The sequence below is a fragment of the Larimichthys crocea genome, chromosome III, assembly GCF_000972845.2.
Source record: "Larimichthys crocea isolate SSNF chromosome III, L_crocea_2.0, whole genome shotgun sequence".
NCBI lineage: Eukaryota > Metazoa > Chordata > Actinopteri > Sciaenidae > Larimichthys > Larimichthys crocea.
In genome coordinates, this window is record NC_040013.1 from 35539134 (window position 1) to 35558365 (window position 19232).

General features: G+C 41.6%; 1 protein-coding gene across 9 annotated transcripts in view; it reads left to right on the forward strand.

The window, feature by feature from the left end:
* Window positions 1-19232, forward strand: part of slc20a2 (solute carrier family 20 member 2) — a 44530-nt gene that overhangs the window by 15102 nt on the left and 10196 nt on the right. For 6 of the 9 annotated variants that reach the window (XM_027277389.1, XM_010735956.3, XM_010735955.3 and 3 more), the window contains 8 exons: window positions 8953-9519; window positions 11538-11678; window positions 12811-12896; window positions 14371-14467; window positions 14665-14784; window positions 15979-16212; window positions 16492-17128; window positions 17256-17441. In XM_027277389.1, the coding sequence (XP_027133190.1) occupies window positions 9231-9519; window positions 11538-11678; window positions 12811-12896; window positions 14371-14467; window positions 14665-14784; window positions 15979-16212; window positions 16492-17128; window positions 17256-17441 (1790 nt within the window). In that variant the 5' untranslated portion in view covers window positions 8953-9230. Of the gene's footprint in view, window positions 1-465; window positions 619-718; window positions 742-1608; window positions 1934-8952; window positions 9520-11537; window positions 11679-12810; window positions 12897-14370; window positions 14468-14664; window positions 14785-15978; window positions 16213-16491; window positions 17129-17255; window positions 17442-19232 lie in introns of those variants that run through there. The other 3 variants (XM_019266078.2, XM_019266082.2, XM_019266077.2) reach the window with 3 other exon arrangements.

Sequence of the window (19232 nt, forward strand, 5' to 3'; positions counted from 1 at the left end):
CTTCAGAAGCAATCTGAAGGATTACCAGGCGTTACTTCCTTCTTGACAGCCTGACTTAGTGCTGCAATGCAGACCCGCGGCGGTGGAGAGAAAACAGAGCGAGTTAGAGGATTTATGGAAATGTGTGGGGAGCCTTTTAAGATGGTGTTGAGCACGACATGCTCTTTGCAGTCATGTGCACTGTTGTTGTCATTCTTAAGTTACCCCCCTCCTGTCCATGGAGGCTGACTGATCTCAACACTGCACAGTGTGTGTGTGTGTGTGTGTGTGTGTGTGTGTGTGTGTGTGTGTGTGTGTGTGTGTGTGTGTGTGTGTTTTGGTTCTAGGATACAGCGCCCCCTGTTGCGAAGCACAGAGTCGGAGGCAGCAGGTGCAGCTGACGCAGATAGGCTTTTTAGCAGGCAGGGCCAGTTGGGGGACAGAGAGGGAGAGAATGAGTGAGAGACGATAGAGCTGAAACCACAGGAACTCAAACAAACACAAGATCACACCACTGAACAGTACCAGACAAATGAATTTATCGCCCCTATTCTAGTCCTTGCACAGTATGTAAGCGTGAGGGGAACCGGACTGAACTGCCCAGTGGCACCAGACATTTCCTTAGCTTCAATGGTGTGCGTGAGTAATGAGTGTTTTTAAGTTTTTGGTTAAATGTTATGGTTAAGATTATGTGACGGTGAAGCAGGAATGCTGCGTGACAAGATTTGTTTGAGGCAGTTTGTGGTTGAGCCCAAATCTCTGGTAAGTTTGACAAAGATTTCTGAATCATAGTTAAGAACCAAATTGTTCCAGAAAGGTTAAACTCATGCGCTCCTCATGCCTTATCTCTCACAGTTCGCCATGCTTCTTGTGGCAATATCAGTGAGTGTGGAGGAACTGCTGAATAGGACACAGGCTCCGGCTCTGATTTGTATTTTGTCAGCAATGAGCACTGCAGTGACTCTGCTCCGCACTCTTCATTGTGTCGACCCCCGTGTCTCTGCCGACTCAAACCGAGTCACATAAAGACATACTGTTCTGCTCGTCTGTTTTTGAAAGGAACAATTGTAGCAGAGAAAGTGATGGGTGGATCAGAGCCAGATGACAGTGTTAGTTTGTTCTTGTGTGACGTGCCTCTATTTAATGGCCCAAACTGACCCAACTCGTTTCATCATGCTCAATACACGCAGTAACAAGTATTATAGATGTTTGTGGAGCTCATTCCTGTTGCTTTCCTTCTTTTATAAATTATTGTTTAGTTGCCAAAGATGCTTATGTATTATATTGTATTATATTATATTGAGACTTGTGTTGTGCTGTGACCAGAGTAACCAAGGGAATGCTAGCGCTCTGAATGCCCTTGATCCGTCTGCATGCTTTTCTCCGGCTGTAAAACACATCCACACACAGGCTAACCTCCGCTCCCTCTCATCTCCCCCTCATTGGTTATCCTTCTCCACAGTTATTGGCTGCCTCCTCTCCATCTGCCCGTCCTCTCAGCACACAGGCAGCCAGTCAGAGGTACACTCCAACATTTGCCATTGGCTGGCGTGTGCTGTGAATGCGGATACTTTCCTTTAAGAGGCAGTCTAGACTCAGCTGGCTGCTCTCTCTCTCTCTCTCTCTCTCTCTCTCTCTCTCTCTCTCTGTTGCTCTCTCCTCCTCTCTCCTGCAACACCACCACAACCTGCTGATTTCTCACTAAGCCGCTCCTGCTCTTTCCTCTCACTCCTCCTCTCCTCCTGTCATCCGCTGTTCTCTTCTACTCTGTCCTCATAATTTTATTTCCCGTCAATCACATGCTCTCCCCACGTTTTATTCCCATTTCATTGTGTGTTTTTTTCCCCCAACCCACCATTTCTCTCTCTTTGCCCCCCAATACTGTCATTTTGTCTTTGATATTCATTCATCTCCACCACTTTCTCACCTTCCACTGATGTGAGGAGACATGAAGGTGAGTGGAGTTGCTTTTAGCTCTGCCAATGTGTCAGTTTGTTTTCTCTTAATCATATGTGGGTTTTTTTTTTTAACTTTCTAAGTCATCTGCTAGATGCGAGCATCCTGTGTCCTTGGAGGCACTGACTGCAGTTGCGTATGCTTCAGGTGTAACAATTAGCCGGCACTGGTAGGATGCTGCTGTGAGTCATCATCTGACGCTGCATGTATGTATGTTCCAGCTTAGAGAAGAAGGGTTTGTTGATGACAGGAAGGAGGGAGGGAGTGGAGAAGGGTGAATCAGTGCGTGGATAGCAGCCGTGTGTCAATGCAGACTGTAGCTCGTGACACAGTGTTTTGCACCAGCTGTGGCTGTGGTGCAGTGGCATCTCGGGCAGATTAATGAGCATTGTTCAGCAACGACAGGAAACAATCATAGAAGTGATCAGAGTGTGTACTTTGCACACAGGTTTGTTTTACGGTCACGGCGCACGTTTGCTTCCAGAGGTCAGTGTTGTAACAGGTAAAGTGCTCTGCTCAGGTTAAGAGAGAAAACCATGCTAATATTCTTCACATGTTTTAAACAATGTCTTAAATTTGTCCTCTGCATCATGATTGAATCTTCCAGCAAGGACAACATGAAGACCTAATTTAGTCTTATCGCCCCCCCCATGTTGTGTGTTTTTTGTGTCAGTGTCCTCATTATCTGTACTGTTTGCCACCTGACACCCACAGGAAGAAAATGTGTCTGCCAGAAATAATCCTCAAGAGCATGTTGCCTCACCGAGTGTGTCGCTTTCAAGTGTTTTTCTTTATTTAGGTTAGCTTTTTTAGATAGGACAGCAGAGACTAGAATGGTAAATGGACTGCACTTACAGTATATAGAGCTTTTCTACCTTAACAGACAAAGCATTTAATCAAAGTCACTCACACACACACACACACACACACTGTTGCCATCCAGGACACAGGGAACAATTTGGGGTGAACAGGAGGAGCCATTGAATTGCCAATACGTAGTGTACTACCTGCTCTACATACAGAGCAACAACCTCCTCCAAGATAGTTTAGAAGATTTTAAAAGCTGATTGCAGTAAGAGAAGTGGTAGGAATAAAATGGGATTAAAGCGGGATGTAAAGACACGTACAGTATATAAATTATCAATTAACAATCTACCTATCTATCTTCTGGAGTCCTAGGACGTTTATTGATTTTCCTTCTTAAGTTTCCAAAAACATCATTGCTGAGTTTAATTTGAGATTTTTTAACAACACCTAAACGAAGTAAAAATCTTTTCATAAGTATATAGAATTACTCAGGAAGTAAAATCTGAGGTATCCACACTAAAATATTGCAACATATGCTTCTTACATGAAGTAACGTCATGCTGTCATGAAGTTTATCACCTCAGACAGCTCCCGCCTCCCAGGTGGTCTCAGGTTCAGCACCTTGGACAGCAGTCGTGACACACTTGTCAGAAATGAAGGGAAACAGCCTGTCAGATGCTGTAGACTGATTTATTGATTGTCTCAAACTTTTGTCACAGCTGAGCATTATCTAAAATCCACAATAGTTGTGTTGTGATCCAGAAGCCAAAGTCAAATTAACCTGCTGTCTCTCAAAAAAAGGTAAAACAATAAACATGCAAGCAGCTTGAAACTGACTCATTATCAGTGTTTTGATTTCACAGCAGCCTTTTAAACAAACTCTGTTTTGTTTGTTAGAAATGATAATCAGCTGTGAAATAGATTTTTTTCACTTGTGAACGCAGCTGGCATGCAATATGTGCATGCCTAAAAGATAACTACAAACTTCCTCAACTACCAAATCCCCTTCTGAGTGATTCGCCTCTACATCATCTCAAACATCTGCTCAAATTTTCTTTTTGATTGAGCTGACATATCTTCCCTCTGATAACAAATAACCATTACTACTATATCTTAAAATTAATTTAGCGTTTTACTCTTTCATCTCCTGTTTATTCATTTTGCTGCATCCCAATAACCAGCGAAACAGCAACATAATCATGTTGTGCATTCTTACCCAGGTAGCACAAAGGCTCAGATCACTGCTGTTGAATCTGCATAATAGCAGTGCAGCAGTCTGACTGAGCAGTCAGCAAATTATAATTTTGGGGTGTACTACAATAAATAATATAATACACAATAAATAACAAGACGCTTGTTTAAGTATCTGCTAATGTGGACTGTCTTTGTTTTATTGGTGTAGAGAGATTTAGAGGAAATAAAACGTTTTCTGTTTTTTGTATTTTACTCTATTGAGAAGCCTTTTATAATGCCTTTCTTTCAGGAGTGTTACCTCTTAGGACTTTCAAGGTCCTGCTGAATCATTCATCGGAGCACTCGACAAAACCCGACTATAGCCTGAGATGGTTCCTTTAACATACGGATCATATGGCAGAGCTATTTACAAGAAACCCATTTCTCATGAGTTTAGCTCGCATCACACACACGAATCTGAAACTGAATCTGTTGTTGTTGCTTCTCAAGGGCATAAGGTCATATACCTCCTCATCTGCGAGAATGTATAAACATTCCCAGGCTGTGTTGTCCACGTTCACACAGCGTAACGGGACAGTTTCATGTTTTCAAATCTCACAGCTAACGCCCCACATGTCGAGAGCAGCAGACAGGTTTTTGTTATGGAAGTGTGGTGTTCTTTTGACCACAGTGTGCACGACTCCTCACTGAGGTTACACAGCTCGGATATAAATGCAGCCTGCTCGTGTCTATATTTGGCAGCCTGGGTAACGTCCATAGGCTGGTGTTGAGTGGTTTGCACATGACAGGGATCTCCAACAAAAAAGTACTTTCTCTGTCGCTGCAGTCACCACATTTCAATGCTGCTGTTTGCACCCTGAGATGTGGTTGAGTATCATGAAAGAACAGGGGTCAAGACAGAAGTTTGTGCAGTTTATTATTTATATGCTATATACAAAAGTGAGTACAATAGAGGTTTCATGCTCACTCCTGTCAAGGAAGCAAGAAGTCCTGGATAAGCTGGAGCTTTTCTCCTTAGAGCTTGCATTATTTCTGTACGCTTGCAGGTACTTTGATTTTGTGCCATCACAGAACGCACATGTTAAGGGAATGGTTTGATATTTTTTGAAAACATTCACTGAGTTGCCACATTTAAAAAAGAAAAAAGATTTCACTCATGTCAGTATAGTGAATATGAAGCTACACAGCTTTACTCACTTTTGGACAGGGCCAGGCTAGCTGTTTACCCCCATTTCCAGCCATTATGCTAAGCTAAGCTAACAAGCAGCAGACATTTACCATACAGACTCAAGAGTGGTATCAATATGCTCATCTAATTCTGAGCAAGAAAGAAAATAAGACATTTCCCAGAGTTATGACATATTGCTTTTTAGGTATTAGGAATACTGCTGCAGTCGCCCTTGAGGAGTTTCCTCCCATGGGCTGCACTTTCCACTGCTCCTAAAGTTAAGTTTAGCTTATTATCTTTTTTTCTTGGGGCGCTTTAGCTTCAGGAGAACCATATAATAAAAATTTGGTTAATTTCCTCTACGACAAGTAAACTATTAAACTCCAGATTTCATAGAGTATTAGTGTGAAGGTTGAACTCCACTGCAACTGCTTGATTGGTTTTTGGGCCCTCAGGCCTCAGTCATTTGGGTTTCACTGCATATACTGACTATATCCTGTAACCCTGACGAAGGCTATTGAAGCTGGACCATGTTGTTGTTTTTTTCTTCACTTTTACACAGGAACTGTTTAAATCTCCTCTGTAGCACAGCAGTCAATCAGAGGACTCCACAGGTTACTGTAAGACTCCTCTTACTGAACATGTTTTAACCCTGGAGAAAATAGTTTTTATTTGCATGAATGGGAGTGGTGGTATGCGAGCTGGTGTTGATGTAATACAGGAAGACGAGGTCTTCTGCATGGCCTGAGCGTCAGCTGCAGCTGTCATGCTGAGCTTCCCCGTTTAGAAAATTGTAGACCTCTTTAAAATGGTCTAGTCACTTGTGTACATGCCTGCACTAAAGTCACTCGTGCTCATCTTTCCTCTGTGCCCTCTGCTTTCTCCGGTGACGCGTTTGAGACCGTTGCACAGACAGTTTCCTGCTTGGTGGATGGCTGTTTGACAGCGTGGTCACCTTGTGGTAGAGGTGTTTCCCGGGTTAAACATTTACTCATTTACTTATTCCTTTCAAAGTCTGCTGTCAAAACATCGATTGTAAAACAGTATTTGTACACCACTTCTCAAAAGCGTAGGAGGTTTTAAAACAAATTAACAATACATGAATGAATGCAATTCAAATGGTTTATGAATTGAGGTGTAAAAACATATTTAGGCAAAGATGAAAAAGTATTTTAAATACCTGAATATTGATGCCGACTTAATGAAATTTGCTTTTAAGGGTCAACTATACGTGGCACGTAACACTGAATTTTAGTGCTTCAGATAGAGATAAACATCCCCACCCAGAATTATATTATCATGTTTGGTCATGAATAATTAACTTAATGCAATGTAATTTTATCGATGAACACAAGTTTATGACTTTTTAAGCCCAGCGGTCCCAAATCTCTTCTGATGGCTCTGAATCCTTGCTCTGATCTGAGAATTTCCCCGCAGGGATCAGTATCACACAAGTTTTACTCAGTCTTTTTGAGATTTGGCAGCCTCTGAGCCGTCTTTCCCTCCATATAAAAAAAGTACTGGCTTGGGATCTGAGGAAAATGAAATATGTCGGATTCAATCTCAGATTTTTTGCCATTAACAATGCAAAAATGTTCGGTGTCACTTTAGGTACTAGATTCTCAATCAGGGAGGTCTTGCACAGACCTGATCGAGAGACAAATTATTATCATATTTTTTTGTGTGGTGTGTTGTGGTTCAACAAAGGATAAAGGATGCAGTATGTGACCTCAACTGTTCCAGATGGAGCTCTTGGTCAGGAGGAGGGAGCCATAACTGGCCGCAGGCTATTTAGAAAGGAGCTGCCTGCCCCCACGCGATGAGGAGCACACAGTTGGTTCATGCTGAGAGAATGTACTAGTCTGGCCTTCAAGCTGTTTACATTTAATGCTCCCCATTAACAATTGGCTTAACCATAGATGGAAATGGGCTGCCATCAACCCCTATCAAATGACTTTGATTATGTGGCATAGAGAAAAGAGGAGAAAGAACCCAGACCAGAAGTCATTTGTGGTTGTCGAGGTTTCTCAAGGACCACCAGAGGCTTCACTGTTGGTGGCCTCATCATCATCATCCTCCTCTAAAAGCTTGTTGTCATTCTTGCGATGTAAATAAGCCTCATGGAAGTTTACAGGGACGTGAGAAGCTACTGTACTGGTGGATCCGGTGTGATCAACTGGTGACTTCAACAAGTGCAGAGCCTGGCACGCTCATTACGACATGGGCTAACCCAGCGACTACAGCTGAATCTTGATGAATCAATTAGTCGTCAGGAAATGGTCAAATATGACTGTCACAATCTCCTATATCCAAAGTTGACGTCTTCAAATCTTTAAGTCTTGTTGTCGAAGTCGATGTTGCTATTTTTTTTCTTAAAGATGACTTTTATTCATTAATTGCCAGCAATAAAAAAATCATCATCCACACCAGTGACTCACACGACAATCACACTTCTTGGTCTTAATAGTGGTAATTTAGAGTTATTAACATCTGAAATGATTCACTTGTCATCCCTTTATTTATTTTTTTAGATTACCTCTTAATTTGCAAATGTCACAGCGTTTTAGGTTGGTACACGAGTCATTTACATAGAAATGTCTCTAAAGAGCTTTTCATAGACACGATTAAGCCTTGAAACTAGTTGTCAGTGTCTGATGTTTGACAGAAGCTAAGTCAAGAATAGGTGCACTTAAAACCTTGTGATGTACTTTTCCGGTCGAATATTAGTTAGTGTTTGTGGAATCGTGTTAAAATGGCAAGTCTGTAAAATTGAGAATGTGACTGATTTTTAAATGTTACATTTATCGTCTCTGAAGGACACATGAGAATCCAGAGAATTTACGTTTTCTCTCATCATATTATCAGTTTATTTACCTGACCCCCCAAAAAAGTGCAGCTTTTATGAACTGTTCCCACCTCGAGCTCTCTGCTGATGTTCTTACTGCATTGCAGTCTTGATATAAATCCATGGCTTCTTTTTTTCTTCCTTTTTTTTATTTAGTACTGCAGCAAAGTCTTCGATTTAGTTTGAACTCCAAAGCTTGTTACAAAACTCGTGTGTACCTTTTGACTGTCACCCAGTGAGCACCGAGGCAGTCATGCTGAGGCTGAAAGAGCAAAGATTAGAAGGGTAATGTCATTTGTCATGCACACACCAACAAGACTGTCAGATTAAACTTTTTTTTTTTAAATAAAACTGCTTCAAGACATTTCTAGGAAGCTGCTTTAATATCATGATGTAAAACATTAGATGTCCTTGGTAATTCTGCCTGTTATCGGTTCTGGCATCACTGTGTCAGACGTGAAAGTGATGGCGGTTGAGAGAAACTGTGTGATTTCATATTCCTGTCGAAAACTATCTTGTGTAGCAAAGGGAAAAACCTGTAAACAACAGCAGGTTTGGCAGAGACGTCAGCTGCCCTGTTGTGCCGGGATAAGGTGTTAACAGTCCACTCAGAGGTAGGGATCATTGCTCACCTCTCACTCTGGATGCTGTGGTCTTTTTATAGTCTCAGCGCTGTCAGCAGAAGCCTCTGATTTGATTCCTTTGAAGTGCAGACTGTGATTTCCTATTGTGGCTATCTGAAATGCCCTCAGCTTTCTCAGTTAGAGTGCCTCCTCCCATTTCATCCAGTTCTGTGTTGTCATCCTGAATTTTTTTTTTTTTTGGTCTCATAAGCTCTCCTCCTCCTCTCTCTCTTTATGGTCCCTCCCCTCCTTTGTATTAAAGTTTTCTGAGGAAGTCACAGGGAGGTTTTGCCAGATGGTAACTTCATTTGAAAAAGAGAAATCATAGCGTTATGACACTAATCTGTTTCTGTGTCTCTTCTGTCTTATTTCTCTCGCAGGTGAAGGACCGTGCAGACAGACTGTCTCACACTAAGCTATGGAATGCTCCCTGCACCCACCATCACTAGTCTCCAATCTTTGGACTGAGCTCCAAACGCTTAGTTAGCGGCTGGGCTTCTCCCCTCGAACTCTTGCTAACCAGGGGACGAAGAAAAGGAGCGGACTTGTCCTCCGCTAAAAAACGCACAGAGCACTTCATTTTTTTTGTTTTTTATTATTAGAATATTTAAGCTAGCTTTTCTCAGTTTGGATTTTTGTCTGCTGAAATCACATCAAGATGGATCTGGAACCGTACCTATGGATGGTGATTGTTGGCTTCATCATTGCCTTCATACTGGCCTTTTCAGTGGGCGCCAATGATGTGGCCAATTCCTTCGGCACAGCGGTGGGATCTGGTGTGGTCACGCTGAAACAGGCCTGTATCCTGGCATCTATCTTTGAGACACTGGGCTCGATGCTGCTGGGGGCCAAAGTGGGTGAGACGATTCGAAAGGGCATCATAGATGTCAATCTGTACAATGAAACGGTGCCCGTACTCATGGCAGGGGAGGTCAGCGCCATGGTCGGTAAGTTTGACTGAATTTTCATCAACTATTTTGACGACTGATTGAAGATTTCAGTCATTTTTAAACCAAAAAGGACAAAGTTTGTCTGATTTCAGCTTCACAATTTTGAGGATTTGTTGCCTCTCTTCATCATATATGATATTAAACTGAATATTTTAGGGGTTTAGACTGATAGTTGGACAAAACAAAGAATGTTTTAGCTACAATAATAACTTTGATGACAGTCAAGAAAGAGTCGTCAGTCACGTTAATGAAGGATTACATCTGAAACAATTGATCTGAAATGTTTTAGTGATTCATTCACTGAAAAATCTGCTGTTTCCAGGTTCATTGCTGAATTTTGTGTCTCTGTAAACTGAATATCTTTGGACTTTTGATCAGATAAAATAAGACATTTGAATTTGGGCTCTTGGAAGAATAATCAACAGATGAATCTGCTAATGGAAATAATTGTTAGTTGCTTTAAAATACATTAAGATTACCGGTATATAAATCCAGGATCAGTGAAAAATATCTCAATAGTCCAAAACCCAAATATGTTGAAGTCACAATGATATAAATCAGAGGACAGTAGACAAACCTCACATTTGAGAAGCTGGATTTTTGCTTAATGAATAATCTATTTAATTTTCTGTTGATCTACTAATGGATTAAACATCGAATAATTTAATCTCTAAAAGGTTTATCAAGCTTGGTTGTGGCTCTAACTGTTTTAGAGCTGTTGTTCTGAAAGCTAAACTGCTGAGTTACATAACTCTAGCAGAGTTGTTTATGTACTCGAGTTGGTAAAAGTTCATAATTGCTCATTTGAATAACATCTGCGCTTGCTTTACAAACCACTTGGATTTATGAGATGTTATAAAATTTGTTTTGTTCTCGCAAAGTTTAAAAGCAACTCTCTGCGATGAACCTCCTGATGCTTTTTTCTCACAGCATTGTAAACACCTTCCAAGTAGCTCCACAGAAAAAGACCTGTCATTGTCTGACTTACAGTGAAGCAAAGGCAGGACTTGTTGAATATCAACAGTAGCTTTGGCACTACATTAGATTACCTCAGTAAATGAATGAAGCAGAACTGAAAACAATAGGGCTCCCGGTGAGACAATGCCATTTTAATGACAGAGTGACTGCTGGGAAACTGTGATAAATAAGGCGATATTATGCACAGGGGATTCCCGTGTCGCTGGCAATTCAAGTTGGAGAAAGCTACGAGTGAATGTTGAGGAAACACTGAACATTTTTCTCTTAATGTCAAACAGGAAACATTTTCCAGAGCGTAGTGTTTTAGAAGAATTAGAAGTAATTTTAGCTTCTTGATTTGATCAGACAAAAGCTGCGCTGTGTCACACAGGAAATCACAGAAATGACTCAACTTGTCAATGTCAAGTTTGTGTTTTGAACCAAATCTTTGTGAATAACACACCAATGTTTTCCTGTGGGAAAAGACTGCGTTAACAGGTGCTATGAGATTATTGTCTTGATAAATGAAGCATTATTGTCTTTGTATTATTCTCAGGGCCTGTCATCTTTGCAGCAGGCTTTCAGTCTATCTCAAAATATGACTTTGTTAAAGATATATATATAATCCCATATATTAAAATGACTGCAATTACGGTATCTCACTGATCAATTTTACACCTAAGGTCTCTCTGTGATGATGATGTTTATACTGTACCTGTGCAGGTATTCTTTTAAAAACTACTCTGTGGTGATGATGGAGGATATTGTGTTTTCAGATTACACTCAAACCTAAAATAGACGTTCATCTGTGCCGAACTTTACACACAATACAAACATAAAGCGATCATTTTGGATTTCAAACAGAGCTCAGACCCTCAGTTAAGAAGTCACATGCCATCATAATCCAGTTTGAATGAAAAAATAAAAATGTAATCCAGTAAAGTAAACAGGAGTCTTACTATTTGTGCACAAGAATTACACCGTTTGTGGTTTTGTACTTATATTCCACATAAAATATAAAAAATGTCTGAGATTTGTTGTTTTTTTTTGGCCCACAGGATCAGCAGTCTGGCAGCTAATCGCCTCCTTCCTCAAACTGCCGGTCTCTGGGACTCACTGCATTGTTGGTGCTACCATCGGCTTCTCCATGGTGGCCATCGGCACCAAGGGAGTACAGTGGATGCAGCTTGTCAAGATTGGTAATGGCTTAGGGGCATATATGCTCACTGTATTTCCTCATGCCTGCATGTGTATCTATTTTTACATACAGTTACCCATACTTGCACGAATGCCCTTTTTCCATTGAAAACAGAATATAAACTCAATATCAGCACGCTGACATGTTTCTAGTACAGATACAGATACTCTGAAGAACAAACAGTAATCATCAGATTATGCTGTCAGCGAGAACAGCACCCTCGACCACTTTACACAGCAAACAATCTATTTTAAAAGACGCAGATTTACCAATTTCTCTTCCATTAGACTCTCAGTCGATCAGCATGTAATGCAGCCGCAAGACAAATTCAGAGTAAAACAAACTCTTACTAATAAACTGTCTACTGCTTCCTTCAGTTCATACCTATTCCTTTAGTTCAAAGTTATTCTGGAAATTGGCTACTTACGTACAGTTGTTCTTTCTATTGACTGCTACTTCATACTTTCACTTAACAGCATTTCACAGGCAGATATTGTACTACGTACTTCACTTTAATCATTTGATAATGTTAGTTACTTGATAACATGGACTTGATCTGGGAAATTAGCTTGTTACAGGTTGAGATGAAACAAAACACAGAGTGACAGATAAAGAAATACAAAATACATTAAGAAGAAGATATAATGGAAATTTTAAAAAAATGAACTATAAACACAATATACAAGTAGTTACCTACTGATGATTATTAATGCAAAATCTAAAAAAAAATAAATGATACAACATTATAGATTAAGATGAAACTTTATTGATCCTTAAGACGGGAAACTCACAAGCTACCCAGCTGATATAGAAATATTCAAATTCACCTTCATCAGCTACAACATAAGGAACACATGAATGAACACATTAATGAACGCATTAATGCAACAATAATTATAATCCAATAACACATACACATACTTTTTCATGCATGTATTTCACTGTTGAACAAGATCTGAGTGCTTCTTCCAGCACTGTTCTGGGAAGTGTAGTAAATTACTCAGGAAGAACAGAAGATGAGTCCTGTTTAAGAGACAATTGTATTAGACTCCATCACGGCTGCCTGGTGATATTTTATCAGTGTGTGATTTTAGTCTGTTGTTCTCTGATGACTTGTTCTCCTCCCTCTCCAGTGGCATCGTGGTTCATCTCCCCCTTGCTCTCTGGACTCATGTCTGGACTCCTCTTCATGCTTATCAGGCACTTCATCCTCAGCAGGGTAGGATCACATTATTACACACAAATAAGCACTATTTGTTCTCATTTAATTATCTTCTTATTTGTATTACTGGTTCAGAGACATTTTTTAACCATATAAATACAGGCTATTAGCTTTAAAATCAGAGCACTGGAATGCCAAGCATGAAAAATATATTTTTTTATGACCTTTTACGCAATGGATTGTTGCTGTCTCTGTTTTATTTGAATGATTTTATGATGTGTGCAGGAATTGCCTCTTATCACATTCACATAGTAAACATGTAAAAAATGGGAGTTTATTTAAAAAAAAAGAAAAGACGCAGACATAAACGTGTAAACACGTCCAAAGAACTTGAGCACAGATAAAAATCCATTTGATTTGGCAACACCCGCAGATCTGTTGTTATGTAACAGACAATCTCTCTGGCAGACCAGGAAGAGAGAAGTGTTGTAGATCATCCTAAGGTCACGACAGCAGGATTATGTATGAATGAGTCACAGGACAATTTGTTATTTGGACTGGAGCTGCGATGTAGCTGGGTCAAACCCCGGATGACTTCATCTTTGTCTCTGCAGGCTGTTTGCATCAGCTAAATCTGAATATGTAGTCCCTCTATTATACTGTGCTTTGTTTTCTAAAATGTACAGTCAAGATGATGGTTTAGTAGATGTGAGACTTTTACCTTTGCAGGTCGGGTCACGCTGTGCATCATAAACTGCTCATTGTGCAAGAGTGAATTGTTGGATGTCTAGTTTTACCTCATCATCTCTTTTCACGATTTCCACACCTTTGACCTGAGCTGAACGTCTGACCTCAATAGGAAGTTGTGGTTTTTTCGACGTGAGCATATTTAGCATGTTGTTATATTTACATTTACAGCCAGTCAAGAGTATGTGGTTAATGAGAGGTTAACCACTCGTTGTCAGAGGTACTTTGATGAAGAGCTGCCAGGGAAAGCTAATTTTAATAAACCAACCATTAAGAAAGTTAATAAGTAATATAGCAAAATTAGGACTGATTATGATATTACAATATCACAATATTACAATATCAGCGTGACAGTTTCCTAATACAGAAGTTATTTCACTAAATCACTTTTCAACTGATTGTTTAAAATTTCCCAAAGCCCAATGTGACATGTTTAATTTTTGTTTTATCTGACCATCAGTCTAATACCCAAAGAAAGAGATTCAGTTAACTAATTCAGATATGACCAACTAATCATATCAGCTCTATCGATATATGTAAATGAGAGTCTGACGTGTATTTAAACGAAACAATCACGTGAAATTAATAACGTACACCAGACAAAAGTCCTCACAGATATAAAACCAAAACATTAACTCATTATTTTGCTTTTCTTAATTAGAATTTTCCGTGGAATCGTTAATTTGCTGAACAATGACACCGTGTGATCATATCATATCGCCACGATTTTATCATCATATTAGAAACTGTACCAAAAATCTGTGTGTGTGTGTTTTCCACATAGGATGACTGTGTCCCTAATGGCCTGCGAGCGCTGCCCCTGTTCTACGCCACCACGATTGGGATCAACACATTCTCCATCTTGTACACTGGAGCACCACGTAAGTGCTTATTCAGCGCTTCATTTAGTCTGACACCAGCATGTCATCAAATTATCATCCCAGTCTTAATGGGTGATTGTGCCAATGTTGTTTGCTTACTCAAAATTCCATTTGAAGGTGTGATGAAATTATAATACTCTGAAACTATTTGCAAGGTGTTGTTTTCTTATACACGTGTCTGTGTTCATTAATTACAGTGCTCGGGTTAGAGATGCTACCGGTGTGGGCCATCTTTCTCATCACTTTAGCTGAGTCGCTGGTCTGTGCAGGTCTGGTCTGGGTATTCGTCTGTCCCTGGATGAGGAGGAAAATAGCAAGTAGGTATCTGTGTGTGTGTCACAACATGAACATCCAACACTCTGACCCAGGCCTAAGACAACAGGGCAGCACCCTGTACTTGCACACTCTGTTCTCTGGCACCAAATGAAGGATGCCAGTGGATGCGTTTTCTCGTTGGCCTTTGCCAGAGTCACTTAAACCCCCCCTCTGGGATCTGTGTAGTACTCCAGTTGCTTTGCTTAGACACTTTCTCTTTTTTTTATTTTGGGAGTACTGCTACATGGTCAGACGCAAGGCGGTGAAGATCAGAGCCTGCAGTGTAGAAAGCTTTCAGATCAAGGTTAGGAACGGTTTCTCTAATGGGAAAATCAGCCTGCAGCTGAGCGGACAACACTATAAATTCCATGACACTTTAAATAAAACAGTGGAAAGAGCGGTAGCTGGAATATCTGAGAGGAGTGGACAAAAGCAAGACAGCCAGTCTGTTAAATTCAACTTAATGTAATGCAAGATAAACAAGAACTACTCTTTATTGCAGCAATCCAGAGAGTAAGGTACAGTCTCTGAAGTCTGAGATAAAGTAAAACTCTCCCTGGACACTGAGGAGTGAGGCTGACTAGACCCGTTGTTTAAACGTGTCATGACCTCGGAATGCCTGTGAGGATTATAGGTGACATCGTGGGTCCTAATCTGGATATTACTGTATCCGTCAAAATGAAACAAGCGATGGCTGAGTTTGTGTGTTTGTATACTGAGGGTTGTTTTGAGGAGTAAGGAGGCATCAGGTCTATCGGCACTGGGATTAGTTTGGATCAGCTGACGGCTAGACTTGTGTTTGTGGAATGTTGCTGCAGTTCTCTTGTTTTCTGAAACAAGGCTTATTTCTGATCGATTACTGTTGATATTAGAGAGAAGCTGAACACACATGAAAGAATTATAATAAGAGAAATAAGATACAGTGGCCAAAATGTGTGATTTACTTGTGAAACTCGTGTTCTGATCTCATTAGCTTGCCCTAATTGGAAACCATCCAGATGACTTTTCTATAAAACCTCAGTCTTTTCTGCCTTTTCATTTTTTTATCATTCTCCTGAGTACCACTTGAATAAAATAAGCCTTTCATGTAAAGGCAGTTGTGCTGTTCTCCTCATAATTAGTGACAAGGCCATGTAAACACTGTGTTAGCACAGAGGATTAACTAACTAACCCTTCCTTTGCTTGTTTTCTTCCAGGTCGTCTAAAGAAGGAGCAGGCTCTGTCCAGGATCTCGGATGAAAGCCTGGACAAGATACCTGAAGAGGAGGAGGAGAGCCCTGTCTTTAAGGAGCTACCAGGAGCCAAGGGTACAGATGAGGCTGTGCTGCCACTCACGGGTGGCAGCAGTGAACGGGGCATGCGCGACTCCAGTGGAGAGCTCACCAACCTGGCTAATGGAGGCACCATCCTGCCTAACGGCAGGGTGTACGGTAAGACTAGACTTTTTTTTCTTTTTAATGTGCTGGTAGATCACTATATCTATGAAACGTGAGGAGAGTAGCTGTAGCACTGTCACTTAATGACTTAATTATTAATTAATAATTGAACTCTACAGAAATGCTTCCTCTTGGGATAGAAGTGTCCAATTTAGAAATCCAGCTTCCCCAGAGTCTCCTTTTCTTTTAGTTAACAATAACTGAAACTGTAAATGTGTTGCCATTGGATACTACTTGGCATCCACATCCACTACTTCTTTGTTTCTCCTTCAGGCCGGACCCACTCGATGACCAACGGCTGCCTCAAGTCACCCGTCTCCAATGGCAGCTTCAGCTTTGACGGCCACATGCGCAGTGATGGCCAGGTGTATCACACCGTGCACAAGGATTCAGGTCTCTATAAGGACCTGCTTCATAAAATCCACCTCGGCCGCATGGATGACAGCGACCGCTCAGGCTCCAACGCCGGCCCAGCTGACAACAATTACCGCCTGCTGCGCCGCAACAACAGCTACACCTGCTACACAGCAGCTATATGCGGCATGCCCGTGCAGCCGCTCATCCGCACGGAGTCACGCGAGGACAGTGAAAAGCTGGTGGGAGAGGGAGGCGGCAGGAGCAACAGCGTGTCCTACTCCAAGAAGAGGGTACGCTACGACAGCTACTCATCGTACTGTAACGCCGTGGCAGAGGCTGAGATCGAGGCGGAGGAGGGTGGGGTGGAGATGAAGCTGGCCACAGAACTGGAGGGGGTGGAGGAAGAAGGCGCTCCGGCTCCAGTGCCTCTGGACGACTTGACTGAGGAAGACCAGGAGGAGAAGGATAAGCCTGAGGTGTTCCTGCTTTTCCACTTCCTGCAGATCCTCACCGCCTGCTTCGGCTCCTTTGCCCACGGAGGAAACGATGTCAGGTGCTGCCTCCTGCTGCTTACAGGACATACAACAACACGTATAGCAAATACACGTATGTAAAGTTACCTTTTCCTAGCACTGGATCATGTAGCATAAATACTCTTTCTGCTTTCTTCACCTTTTCAGTAATGCCATTGGGCCCCTGGTGGCGCTGTGGATGATCTATGACCAGGGTGGTGTCATGCAAGATGCCCCCACTCCTGTCTGGCTGCTATTTTACGGTGGTGTAGGCATCTGTGCTGGCCTGTGGGTGTGGGGGCGCCGAGTCATCCAGACCATGGGGAAAGACCTAACTCCCATCACCCCCTCAAGGTGAGAAAGCCACTGCACAGTAGAGCAGGCAGAAGGGTGTGTGTGTGTGTGTGTGTGTGTGTGTGTGTGTGTGTGTGTGTGTGTGTGTGTCTGTATTCTTGTAAATGGGTGAGAAAGACACATTCGGACGAGAGTGAGAACGCCTTTTTGTGGTAGAGGTGAACTGTCCAACATGCTTGATTTCACTTGCTCCAAAAAGCCTCGACATGCAGACACACACAAGTCCATCGAGTGCAACCGCTTTGTTGGTAAGTGTTTATGCGCGCACGGCTGTATTAGTACACACACACACACACACACACACACAAAGTCTTATAATAAATCTCTTGAATAAGCAATTCAACTGACAGTAAAAATCATAAACCCAAGGCAGCACAAAGGTGGTTAGAGTGCTCTGTTGCCTTAAGTGTGCACTATTCACAGGTACAGTAAACATGTCTGACTGATCAGGGGTGTTTGTCTCGAGCATTAACCACTGTACTCCCCAAACAGCTGCCGCTGCAGGAAGAGACACATTTTCTTACACAGGCAACCTGCGAGTACAACTTTGTGTTTGCATATATAAGTGATATTTATATTTTTCATCAAGAGAGCAGACTGATTAATGTAGAGATTTGAGTACATTTTTCTTAGATATTAAGTCGATACAGAAGTGAAAGGATATTTTCTGCCTGTTTAAAAGATAAATAAATAAATACACCACGATCTTTTTGTCGCACATTTTGACAGGAATCACACAGTCCAGTTCAAACCAATTTATAATGTCTCTGGAACACAAAGGAGATTTTATGCATTCTCTAGCCTTCTTCTGCCCTCTGACCTATTACATAATAATAATTATTAATAAATAAGTAGTCTTTTGGACCACAGCACATAAAGCCGCAGGGCTCCTTTCATCCCACAACCTCAGCAGCAGACGTCACGCATCCTAACCACTGACTGCTGCTCCTCTGTCCTTGAGATCAGTCACTCTCTTTCTCTTGCTGTTCTCCCATCTTCCCACGCATTAGCTGAACTCTGTGTGTGTGTGTGTGTGCGTGCGTGTATCTGAAGGATGTTTGTGTGTATCATGTCAGCTTAAAGAAACCAGGCTCCATGCCTGCAAGCCATTGTGCAGTGATGGTATTGTATGTGTGTGTGTGAATGCATACATATTGAGGTCTAATTGTGCCAGCAATTTATTTGTGTGTGTGTTTGTGTGTGTGTGTGTGTGTGTACTCTGTTGCCTGGCAGAAACATCACACAGGGTTTCAGGAAGTTGTTTGGCATTCTGGATGAAGAGAAGTAGAGCAGGAACGGTGAGGGTGGGGCGAAACCACAGTGGGAACCCTGGCCTCTCTTCCCCAGCCGCAGGGAGGGACGCCAGTCTGACTCCTTCTCTTTGCACTTTTCTTTTCCCCTCTATGCCCCCTTTTTTCATATTCCTCCCTACCCTCTCCTTTAAATCTCTATTTTTGTGGTTAACCCACTTTTTCTAACTTTTCCTCATTCCTGCCTAATGTCATCTCCTCACTGCATCTTTTTGTCTTATTTCTTATCGCGTCTCACCTCTAAATCTTTCTCTCTCTTCCCTGAAGTCCTGCAGTTGTTCTCACGCTCACACCATGTCATTATTTATCCATCTCTCTTCATTTCGCCTTTCTTTCTTTTTTTTTCTTTTGGCTCCTCTCTCTCTCTCTCTCTCTCTCTCTTTCTCTCTCTCCCTCTCTGTCTCTCTTAATCTCCCTCTTTCCATCACCAGCTTAGTCTTTTGCCAGGACCCAAAGACAAATTTGCTCTGGTTGACTGTTG